The sequence below is a fragment of the Paroedura picta genome, chromosome 8, assembly GCF_049243985.1.
Source record: "Paroedura picta isolate Pp20150507F chromosome 8, Ppicta_v3.0, whole genome shotgun sequence".
NCBI lineage: Eukaryota > Metazoa > Chordata > Lepidosauria > Squamata > Gekkonidae > Paroedura > Paroedura picta.
The window spans coordinates 14,517,081-14,529,527 of record NC_135376.1 but is presented as its reverse complement, the minus strand read 5'-3'; the positions used below and the strand labels follow the sequence as shown (position 1 = coordinate 14,529,527).

At 48.3% G+C, this 12,447-nt stretch overlaps 1 protein-coding gene across 4 annotated transcripts in view; it reads left to right on the top strand.

Annotated features, from left to right (window-relative positions):
• Window positions 1-12,447, top strand: part of SAMD7 (sterile alpha motif domain containing 7) — a 33,600-nt gene that overhangs the window by 7,370 nt on the left and 13,783 nt on the right. For 2 of the 4 annotated variants that reach the window (XM_077348440.1, XM_077348443.1), the window contains one exon: window positions 4,832-4,866. The exons of 1 other annotated variant lie outside the window; for it this stretch is intronic. Coding sequence is in view for 1 of the 3 variants with exons in the window: in XM_077348444.1 (XP_077204559.1) it covers window positions 7,948-8,569; window positions 9,126-9,209; window positions 9,390-9,473; window positions 9,753-10,294 (1,332 nt within the window). In the remaining 2 variants the exon portion in view is untranslated. Of the gene's footprint in view, window positions 1-4,831; window positions 4,867-6,420; window positions 8,570-9,125; window positions 9,210-9,389; window positions 9,474-9,752; window positions 10,364-12,447 lie in introns of those variants that run through there. One more of the 4 variants, XM_077348444.1, reaches the window with a different exon arrangement.

The window sequence follows — 12,447 nt, the reverse complement described above, 5'->3', positions numbered from 1 at the left end:
CATGGCAGAATTAAATGAGACACACACAACAAACTGTGGAAGATCACTAAGAGTGAAGATGAGCCAGAACCTACACTACAGATTTCAGCAATGAAATCAAAGGCACAAGTAAAGAATGTGGGAGACCTGGCTTGGTGGTGGTGGTGACAGAGAAGGGATCTAGGTATTTTACAGTGCAGTTACTCAACAGAGTTACGCTCTTCTAACACCACCAAAGTAATTGGGTTGGTGAGGGTGTAACATTGGGCTTATAATGGTGTCTGGTAAGACAAGAAAATAAGAGTCCCATTGCACCTTTAAGACGAACAAAAATTTATTCCAGACGTGAGCTTTCGAGAGCATGCCCTCTTCCTCAGACTAATGAACAACCGTCATAACTGTGTAGATATAGGTAAAAGCCAATTATGGCAAATTAGTAAACTGTGTCATAATATCCAAATTAAGCCATATGATGCCATATGATAATTCTTTGCTAAAACAGCCAATCAGTCCCCTTGAGTCCAATTGTGGTTCACAAAAACATTGGCGAAATAAAACTGTCTATGTCAGTAATTAATAGCAGACATGTTCCCAGTTGCAAAAAGACATTATTAATAGAGGCTAGTTGCTGGCCCCATCCATCTCCACCCAAGCGTGGAATCATCTCCTCACCCACAACAATGCAACATCTAATGTGGACATGGACATAGTACTAGAGCAGGGGTAGTCAAACTGCGGCCCTCCAGATGTCCATGGACCACAATTCCCAGAAGCCCCTGCCAGCGAATGCTGGCAAGGGCTTCTGGGAATTGTAGTCCATGGACATCTGGAGGGCCGCAGTTTGACTACCCTGTACTAGAGCTTGCAACAAACCCAGATGCCAACTTTGCTGCCATATATACAATGACACAATCACTGGACCTAACAACATCACCTACATCATCAAAGGCTTATTCACTTGCTCATCTTCCAACATCGTATATGCCATTAAATGCCAACAATGCCCCTCTGTTCTCTACATAGAGCAAACAGGTCAAACCCTCTGCCAAAGAATAAACGAGCACAAGTCTGACATCAAAAATCACAGGACTGAAAATACTTGAAGGGGGACACTTCAGCCTTCCAGGACAAGATAGTTTCCAGCACAACTTGTCACTTGCAGTGATGCTCCCACGCTTGGGTGGACTGGAGACGGATGGGGCCAGCAAATAGTCTCTTTTAATTATTTATTTTCACAACTGGGAAAGTGTCTGGCATTAATTACTAACATGGTCAGTTTTATTTCTCCAATGTTTCTGTGAACTACGACTGAACTCAAAAGGACTGATTGGCTGTTTTAGCAAAGAATTGCCATATGACATCATATGGCTTAATTTGGATATTATGACACAGTTTACTAATTTTACATAATTTGCTTTTGCCTATATCTACACAGTTATGATGGTTGTTCATTAGTTTGAGGAAGAGGGCATGCATTAGAAAGCTCACACCTTGAACACATTTTTGTTGGTCTTAAAGGTGCTGCTGGACTCTTATTTTGTTGTGCTACTTCAGGCCAACACAGCTACCCACTTGAATCTATCCTTCCAATAAGACAAGAGTTCAATGTTACTAACATTGCTGCTAAAAAGTGTCACAGAAAGAACTTGTGATCTGTCCTTATGTAAATGGGATCTGCTGCTCAATGCATTCATCAAAACGTTATCTAAAAATGTAATAAAATAATATGCTATCTACAGAGATGGCTCCAACCAAACCTGAAAGCAAGGCTGCTTGGAATTAGATCCTCCTTCTTCCTCAGCTCTCTGAGACCTCTAAAAAACTCAGGTTGGAAGGTGAAGAACTCGTGTATACAAAAAGCTAAACAGCTCAGGAAGCTGCAGGGTGGAAGGGGTGAAAATCGCACCATCTTCCTCTGTTTGTTACAAGAAATATGCCTGGAACAAGCTGTGTTCAATTTCTTCCTGTTACTCCTCCTCACTGCAACCTCCTCTGATCACTTGGTTTTTTACTCACACAATGACCATGGTCTTCAGCAGTGGTCCCCAACCTTTTTATCACCGGGGACCACTCAACGCCGGGGACCACTCAATGCCTTTTACTGAGGCCCGGTGGGGGGGGGGTAGTTTACTCCTCTACTCTCAACCACTGCCCTAACGCTCTCTGATCGCTATGGTAATGTTTAAACCTCCCTTCAAAATAAGATACAGACACGCCACAACCATGAACATAAGGAACATTTTATTTTCGTGGAAATTTTAACTCATGACAATGACAAATCAATGGGAACCCTGAGCTTGTTTCTCTGCAACGAGATAGTCCCATCTGGGAGTGATGGGAGACAATGACACCCGAAGTGTGTTGTAAAGGGCCGGGGGGGGGGGGGAGAAGGCATCCTTCGGGGCCCACCTCCAATTAGTCGAAGGACCACATGTGGTCCGTGGCCCACAGGTTGGGGATCGCTAGTCTTCAGGACCCATCTTGGGAGGCAGGGACTACATCCCTGGGCACTTCACTGAATCTAATCCAAAATATTCTACATATAATATATAGCATTAAAAAAAACCTTATTTGGAAGAAGATGACGACTGGGTTCTTATATGCCACTCATCTCTACCACAAAGAGTCTCAAAGCATCTTATAATAGCCTTCCTTTCCTGTCCCCACAACAGACACCCTATGAGGCAGGTGAGGCTGAGAGAGCTCTGACAGGGCTGCTCTTATCAGGGCTGTGATGAGCCCAAGGTCACCCAGTTGGCTGCACTGGAGGAATGGGGAATCAAACCCAGTTCTCCAGATTAGAGGCTGCTGCGGTTAACCACTGCACCAAACTGGCTCTCAAGGCAGAGATTACTCCTCATTCTGCTACCTATTAAACAAAGATGCCAGGGATTGGACCTGTGACTTTACAAACACAAACCATAAGCATTATTATAACCCCACATCTAAAGTTTCCAGAAAGTGAACTTCAAGGGTGGTATGCATCCACATTTTTCTTTATATAGACATAAAATAGAAAGAAAACGAAAGCATCTTTACCCAGACACACATCCTCAAAGATTGCCCCCCTTCTCCCCCTGTTCACGCACAAGCCTTCACACACACACACACACACACACACACACATTCTGTCTCTTATCACATGCTTAAATCCATGCTCTTAGGCCATAAGGCTGTTGCTTGTCCACCTCTTGCCTAATAAAACGAGACAGAATTAGCCCTGGGTGATTGGTTCTGCCTGCTGCCTAGAAGGGTTTGTTGAGGGTAAAACTCTAAGAGGGGAGATTAATGCGTCTTCATCCCCATAATGTGCTGTACAGCCTGGATTTGCAGCGTGGGATCAGGAAAGAGTCATCTGTGAATGCGGCCCCGGCAGCTGGTGTGTACGCTCTTAGGCAGCCTCGGCTCCCAGGTTCTTAGCCTTTGGGGAGGGCTGGTGGCTCACATGCTTTGCATAAGAAGGTCCCATCTCTAATACCCATAATCTCTAGTTAAAGGGATCTTTGGTAGCAGAACCAGGAAAGAGCACTGCCTGAGACAGTAAGGTAAAGGTAAAGGTATCCCCTGTGCAAGCACCGAGTCATGTCTGACCCTTGGGGTGACGAACTCCAGCGTTTTCATGGCAGACTCAATACGGGGTGGTTTGCCAGGGCCTTCCCCAGTCATTACCGTTTACCCCACAGCAAGCTGGGTACTCATTTTACCAACCTCGGAAGGATGGAAGGCTGAGTCAACCTTGAGCCGGCTGCTGGGATCGAACTCCCAGCCTCATGGGCAAAGCTTTCAGAAGGCTGCCTTACCACTCTGCGCCACAAGAGGCTCTTGCCTGAGACAGTAGGGAGCAGCTATTGGTTGGAGGTTCTAAGACTGTAGGGAAGTGCTTCCACTTGGACTGTTTCTGCACTACCAGTATTATTTGGATTTGGGTTTAATGGGTCAACTTTTCCCTCAGTTTCCACACTGAAATCCGCTTCTTCAGGCACAGACCTAAATTGTCCCCTCACTTGCCGCACAGTTGTACCCCACTTGCCGATAGGGTACTTGTGGATTGTAAACTAAACATGAGCAGGCAGTGTGATGCAGCGGTAAAAAAGGCAAATGCCATTTTGGGCTGTATCAACAGGGGCATCACATCAAAATCACAAGATGTCATAGTCCCATTGTATACTGCACTGGTCAGACCACACCTGGAGTACTGTGTGCAGTTCTGGAGGTCTCACTTCAAGAAGGACGTAGATAAAATTGAAAGGGTACAGAGGAGAGCGACGGAGATGATCTGGGGCCAAGGGACCAAGCCCTATGAAGATAGGTTGAGGGACTTGGGAACGTTCAGCCTGGAGAAAAGGAGGTTGAGAGGGGACATGATAGCCTTCTTTAAGTATTTAAAAGGTTGTTACTTGGAGGAGGGCAGGATGCTGTTTCTGTTGGCTGCAGAGGAAAGGACACGCAGTAATGGGTTTAAATTTCAAGTACAACGATATAGGCTAGATATCAGGAAAAAAATCTTCAGTCAGAGTAGTTCAGCAGTGGAATAGGCTGCCTAAGGAGGTGGTGAGCTCCCCCTCACTGGCAGTCTTCAAGCAAAGGTTGGATACACACTTTTCATGGATGCTTTAGGATGCTTAGGGCTGATCCTGTGTTGAGCAGGGGGTTGGACTAGATGGCCTGTATGGCCCCTTCCAACTCTATGATTCTATGATTCTATTCAAGGCGTGAGCTTTTGAGCGCAAGCACTCTTTGTCAGACTAAGAACTGACCATCATAACAGTAGGAATATATATAAGCAAAAGTTAATCTTGTTACATTAGTAAACTCTTCTTCTTCTTCTTCTTCTTCTTCTTCTTCATTACAGCTGCCGTCCCATAGTCTATGTCTTGATCATTCCAGGTACGCAGAGGTCTAATTTGGGACTGTTTAGTGCAAAAATGCATGCATTCAGGTTTTTCCGCTACGCTGCCATTTTGAGTTGCTGGGCAGGTCCCTTTCCTTGTCGCCATTCTCTCTCCACCTCTCTTTGTTAGTTTTAAATCAGTGGTCCCCAACCTTTTTTTCACCGGGGACCGGTCAACGCATAACAATTTTACTGAGGCCCGGGGTGGGGGTGTCTTTTGCCGAGGGACATCACTACTGCCACCTGAGCCCCTGCTCCACTTGCTTTCCCACCAGTGCCCCTGACTTCCCACTGCCTAATGGGGGCGTGGCCAGCAGAAGCTGCGCAGTGCCATGCCGAGGGAGAGCGCCAGCCATGGCGGCCGCTGGAGAGCACCAAAGGTGAGCCGGCGGCAGAGTGTCAGGGCAGCCCCCGAGGCAGCAGCCAGGGAGGAGGACGAGGAGCCGCGGCCCGGGACCAACTGAGCTGCGGACCGGTACCGGTCCCCGGACCAGGGGTTGGGAACCACTGTTTTAAATTACATTCAGGACATTTTGGAGGTACCGGGAGTAGGAGTGATCGAGGGCACAGAATGGTGGGATTAAGGTGTGCAACTAAAACAAAGGTGCAAGCACACAGAATTTTGCAAAAAACCCCACATTTTTTGAGATGGGGGAGCAAAGCATGATGGGAGGCCGTCCCCGTCAGACTCATTGAGAAAAGCATATAGTGAATTTCAGCCTGGGAAACAAGGGGAGGAAAGCCCAAAAGCAGAAAGGCTAGAGTTGACTAGCAGCATCCAAAGGATATCCAAAGCGAGGCTGAAACAAGGCATGTCTCGTAATGCGGAAACGGACTTGGTAACCTTGCTAACCTTATGTATGTATGTAAGTGCTACCAAGTTGCAACTGGCTTACAGGAACCCCCACAAGAGGCTTTCAAGTCAAATGATTAAGCAGAGGTGGTTTGACATTGCCTTCCTTGGTGGTCTCCCATCCAAATACCAACCCTATTTCACTTTGGAGATCTCATGCTGCTTTCCCTTGCCCTCCTACAGCTCTCATTTTAGAATGCAAGCTTCTCTTATTCCGAGGGCAGAGAGGTTGGGGGTTGGGTCCTCAGGCATTCTATAGAGGGAACCATGATAACAATAGCAGTGGGCAGGGTGGGGCAGATGTCAAGGCCCGCTCCTGCTATGGAAAATTATTTTTTCGTATTTTGTAAACGTTTTCTCACATTGCAGAGTGGAAAATGCTGACTTTATTACTTTATGACGGACTTTCTCAACCTTTTGACCATGGTGGCACACCTGAAATGTTGTCAGCTGGGGAGAGGAAAGGGAAGGCGACTGTAAGCCGCTTTGAGACTCCTTCTGGCACAGAAAAATGGCATAAAAGAGCCAACTCTTCTTCGTCTTCAGTAATTTCAGGGCTCTCTCAGCCTCACCCACCTCACAGGGTATCGGTTGTGGGGAGAGGAAAGGAAAGGTGAATGTAAGCCACTTTGAGACTCCTTCAGGGAGAGAAAAGCGGCATATAAGAACCAACTCTTCTTCTTCTTCTTCATTACAGCTGCTGTCGCATGGTCTATGTCTTGATCATTCCTGGCCATCTTTGTACCCAACTGGGGCCCTCAAGGCAGTGAACAGTTAAACAAAACTGCAAAGAAATCCATTAAAATAACACACATATATTTGCTGGAGGAATAAATTAGTTGTATCAACACTGTAACACTTGGGGGCATTTCCCACGGCTTAAAAATAGCACAATGGTTGCTGATTGAAAACGCTACTAATTTGCCATAACGCACGACGTCGTTAACGATCTGCAACAATCCTGAAACCGACCCGCCAAAAGCGCTTCGTTGTAGCGCTTTTAGGGGAATCCAGAAAACTGGATTCACCCTCCGGATAGCGATACACTCCTGCAACCAATCTGCAACAGTAGCGCTAAAGACCTGTGCGTTACCATTGTTGCGGGTTCTTCAAAGTCCCTCCTCCCGAGCCTGTCCTCGAAACTTCCGGTGAACTGTTCGCCATTTTTTTTTTCTCCGAGCGAGCGGGGATCTACGAGGCAACGGGACAGCGACTGGCTTTCAAGCACGATCACTTTAGGAAATTCTGCCCGGACACCACAAGAGTTTTTCACAAGCACAGTGGCACACACCGTCACGTTCCCTAAATTTGGCCAAAGCTTAAAACCCCGTCTACCATCGGCCAGTCCTAGCGGAGTCAACGTACAGGGAGCATTTTAAAAAATTCTCCTCTGAGCGTGCCAACGAACATTCGCCGCTCGCAGTCTCCTGCTTAGCTTAGAGGGGTTCAATAGACATGATTCGTGGTGATATCATGAGGGGCGGCTTATGTGTAGTGGGTCTTTGTGTGGTTCCCGGTGCGTGCTTGTGCTTGGGTGCGGACAACCCCTTCCATTGGCGGCTAGACCTCCGGCAAGCGGAGTTGCCGTCCCCCGTTCATTTTAAAAAATTTTCCTCTGAGCGTGCCAACGAACGGTCGCCGCTCGCAGTCTCCTGCTTAGCTTAGAGGGGTTCAATAGACATGATTCGTGGTGATATCATGAGGGGCGGCTTATGTGTAGTGGGTCTTTGTGTGGTTCCCGGTGCGTGCTTGTGCTTGGGTGCGGACAACCCCTTCCATTGGCAGCTATACCTCCGGCAAGCGGAGTCGCCGTCCCCCGTTCATTTTAAAAAACATTCCTCTGAGCGTGCCAACGAACGTACGCCAGTAACATGTCATGTTTGGTTGATTTATGCTGTGGCTGGTGAATATTATTGGGGAACTGCCGAGTACTGCCGCACTTGCTCTCGGTTGAACACCGGCATGCGTTTGTGTAATGGCGGACATTTTCCTAAAATGGCTCCCGCTGCATGTTCAAACTGCTCTTCTCTCGTGTAAACGAATCAGCGCATGCGTTAAGTCAAACAACAAGGGCGCCAATCTGGCCATTAGGAGCAGATCCTGTTCCCGCGCGAGGAGTTTTGAACGTGACATGTGACCTAATGTGGCCAATGCGCGTGTCCCCTACTGCCCTCTACCAATCAGGAGCCGGCTAGTCCCTTTGTCTTTGTGTGCGGGAAGGTATATGATCCGTTGCACCCTGCACCTTCCACCACCATTTTGCTCAGCTACCAGCGAAAGCAACATGGAATCGTCTTCTCAAGCCTCGTCCGTCCCTGCAACCGGCCGTGGCCCAACTTGGAGGGACGCGGAGATCAGGGACCTGATCGGGATTTTCTCGGAGGAGAAAATCCAGGACGCGTTCCAGTCCTCCCACAGGAATAGGGAGGTATTCGAACAAGTGGCCATTAAGATGCGCGCCCTGGGCCACAACAGGACCGGCCTTGAATGCCGGTCGAAGACCAAGACAATGAGGGCAGAGTATATGCGTGCCGTGAACCATAATAAGGGTTCCGGCAACGAGAAGGTTACCTGCCCCTACTTCGAGGAGCAGCGCCAGCTGTACGGAGACGGGGAAGGATCCGGCAGGCCGAAGCGCGTCGGCCGGAGCCTTAAGGTGGTTCGGAAGCCGGCTGCCCCGGTCGAGGAACCACCCGCTGAGGAGGATCCCGGCGAGGGCACCTCGTCCAGCTTTCGCCCTCCACCCCCCGTCCAGCAACGAGCCGCGGAATCGGTAACGCTGGACCTCATCGCCATCGTTCCTGGGGAGCCAGAGGAGGCTCCTGAGCAAACGCCCCTTGCCTCCGGTAAGTGATTTTATTTTTATTTTATATTTCCTTTTGAGCAAATGTGTGTTCTGACGTTTGGCCATCGTTTTCTCGTCAGTTCGTTGCAACGCATAAGATGGTAGGCTGTGGAGTGCTTGCTGTGTTTACTATTTGAAACGGTTTTAATTTTATAATTTAATTTTAATTTTTAAAAGATTTTAAAAGATGGTAGGCTGTGGAGTGCTTGCTGTGTTTACTATTTGAAACGGTTTTAATTTTATAATTTAATTTTAATTTTTAAAAGATTTTAAAAGATGGTAGGCTGTGGAGTGCTTGCTGTGTTTACTATTTGAAACGGTTTTAATTTTATAATTTAATTTTAATTTTTAAAAGATTTTAAAAGATGGTTGGCTGTGGAGTGCTTGATGTGCTTAGTATTTGAAACGGTCATGTTTAACCAACAGCCCCAAAATATTTGCTGCATGCCTCGCCCATAGGCCTTCTGCAGTACTTTGGCTCACTACTTTGGGAGCTTGCTTTGTGGTTCATGGTGTATGCTTGCTCATTTTTCACTATTTTCTGCTCTTGTCCACAGAGACACAGTTGCCAGGGACGGGGCCCCTCGAGTCTCCAGCAGCACCTGACGTGGATAGTGATTCGGGGGCATCAACTAACATTGGTAAGTATTAGTTAAAATAGGGGGGGGGGGCTGTTTTGACTGCTTTGTGCTTTTCTGTTTGTGCAGGGCAGCAGCACTGCTAAGAGAAAGAAGAGAGTCCCTCTGCGTTGCTGGTGTAGCCTTTGAAGCTGGCTTTGCCACCCTTTGGTCCTAGATCTGTTTTTTTTCCTTTTTTTGCAGATTTCATACCCGGAACACAGGAGGAGGAACAGCCTGGGTTGCTTGGACCTCCTGCACGGCGCAGGCGGATACAGATTCAAGATGGTGAGCGTGCATGACCTGTTCCTTTCGAGCCATAGCTGCAGGACAATGTCGCTAGGCACTAACCATGTGCTCCCTTTTAATTGTTGAGAGTCCTGCTGTGAAAGTAGGCAAAAGTAAAAGCACACCATGGGCAAACAAACAATAGCCATGTGCTCGCCGGGGATTGTTTAAATTCTTGGCAGGAAAACACGGGGACAAAAAAGAACACCATGTCCACCATGGTGTGTTTTGACTTTATTGATGTCACTAACAGTTTTGTTTCTCATTTTTTGCCAACAGAGGTTCTTTCAGATGAGGAGGAGGAACCACCCCTGGCTCCAGGCAGCCCACCACCTAGAGGTGCGCTCCCAGCAGAGGAGAGGCTTACGAGGGAACGCGGCAGGCTGAGGCGCGTCTCCGTCTTGACAAGCGTGGGAGAGAGGCTCCTTGAGCACTGCTATGAGGAGTCACGGCGTGCCGCTGCCGCTGACCAAGCCATGCTCACACTCATTGCCCAGGAGGGGAGAAAATTGAGGGCAGTCCTTAGAGAGACAAACCAAATCCTACGCGAAGGCGTGGAGGAGGTGCGACTGATAAGGAGACTCATGGAGAGGGCTGTAGTGGTCATGGAAAGGGCCTACCCTCCACAAATCGCCCCCGCCCCCCCACCACCACCCCCACCACCACCCACACCACCACCCCCACCACCACCCACACCAACACCACCACTTCCAGCACCCACCCCACCGACTCCCTCTCAGAATGCCTCCACCCAAACACGAAGGAGGACTATTCTCGGAAAGAGGAAAATAAAACCAGCAGACAAGTACTCCCCCTCCTAGTTTTGCCCACTTTTTCTATTTCATGTTATCTGTGTTTTGTTGTTTGTTGAATAAAGTTTATATTTTTGACTCTGTCTCTGTGTACCCTACTGTGGAATCTGCAAGGCCGAAAGCGGCCTCTCTAGTGATTGTCTATATTGTGGTACTGCTGTGTGGGTTGGAGGTTGGAGGGGTGTTAGTTCAAGGAGTTTTAGGAGTGTGGTGTGGGGTTAAATATGTGCGAGTTTAAGAAGTCACACTGGAGTCTTGTTATAAAATTTGCAATAACATTTTATTTTAAAAAACATTTTAACAGGGGAAAAACATTAGGGAATGAAACTTGGAGCCCCACCAGCACCACCACCCCCCACCCCCCTGGAAAACCTATTTTTTTTAACAAAACTATACATTTAACAGGGGAAAAACATTAGGGAATGAAACTTGGAGCCCCCCCCCCAACCCCTACCCCAAAACACAAACAGGAAACAAAACTCAGGTCCCACTGCTCCCCTGCCCAGCCCCTTCCATCTCCCTCACTCTCCTGCTCAACCTTCCCACGGACCCCCGGACTTTGCGGCGGAAGAGGTCCTCATCCTCCTTCTTCTTAACTGTGTGGGGAGGGAGAAAAAGTACACATTAGTGCCACACATATTTTCAAATTTCTTTAGTTTACATGCATACACTTTTAAGTGGCCTTAGCCACAGTGTGAGAAGAGTTGGGCAGTGGGGAACATAACCTACGTTCTTCCGCCTCCCTCTGTTGCCTTTGCTGCTCAATCTCCCCTTTCAGCTCTGCCACTTGAGCCTCCAGGGAAGTAACTCTGGCCTCCATCGCACGCAGCCTTGCCTCCACAGTTTCAGCTATAGAAATCAAACAAAGAATTTAATAACACTTCAAATGGGAGCATCACAGCAGGCTCCCATATGGCTCCATGGGGGTACACACACATGGGTCTCCCGCACAGGCATAAAACTCTCACCTGCAGCCTGTCCCGAGGTGGAAGGTCCCTCTTCCTCCCCCTCCTCACGCTCAGGTGCTGTTGCCAGCTTGGATGGTGATTGTGTGGCTGGGCAAAGAAAAAGACAAATCATAATTAAAAGCACACAAAACAGAGATGAAACACAGCTGGTGGACACACCACAGTTAGAGTCTAAGCGCATAACCAAAGTGGTTCTACAGTACTGGCTGGCTAAGTCTGAGGGGGTTGACAGCATCTAAATACTTTCTCGAATTTCATTGGGGACAGTAGGGGAAAGAGGCAGCTAGTCATTCCATGCATGTTTAAGGGTAAAACACAACGAGGGCAGCACTCACCCATATGCCTCCTCATGTCCAGGGGGGGCTTCCCAGCCTTCTCCCATATTTTTACCATCTGGTCGTGGAAGACCGTCCTCCCACTTGGCTGCGGGATCCCCCCCCACTGTTCCAGACTGTTTAGGAAGTCCAGCTTAAGGCACTTGAATTTTGTCCGGACCTGCTCCCAGGTCCGGACGTAGCCCCTTTCCCTCAGCTTTGAAGCCAACACCAGGTAAGCACCCTTGGTGTGGCAGTGGGTGCTGGCCATAAGGCGGCCAACACTTTTCGATTGGAGCACAAGCTCCAGAAGTGCCTCAGCCTCGGCGCGCTGCCAGAAGGAGCCCTTCCGTGGCTTCGGCATCTTCGGAATGACGGTTAGGGAACGAACGTGCGTTGCTCCGATAGACCACCCCGTTTTTTAAATGTATCAAAGCTGCCCACCAATAAAATTATTCATTGGAACATAAGTGGATTGATCCTCCGGTTTGACAGGGGTCGCCAATACTTCCTGGCTACCCGCCTCCCCGAACTTTCCCCATTCAGCGCTTCCGTATTGTGTTTGTCAATTTCAGTTGGGAGTTAGCATTTAGGGCTGTCAAAGTGCTTTTGGACCAGAGAATCCCCGTTTTTTTGCTGGCAAAGTACACAAACCGCACAAGACAAGGTTAAACAAATAACACAAAACTTTATTCACCAACAAGAGAGTGGGAAAAACAATTAAACACGCCTCCTGTTTCTGTAGATGTGGGTGGCTATGGCGTCCCGAACCTTGCACCCCTCTGCATAGATTCTTCTTCTCCTTGCTTCAGGGATGTCTTGTGTGTCCTCAAGGACAACAGGATCAGGTTCATCCACAGGGAAGGGGATGTTATGTCCC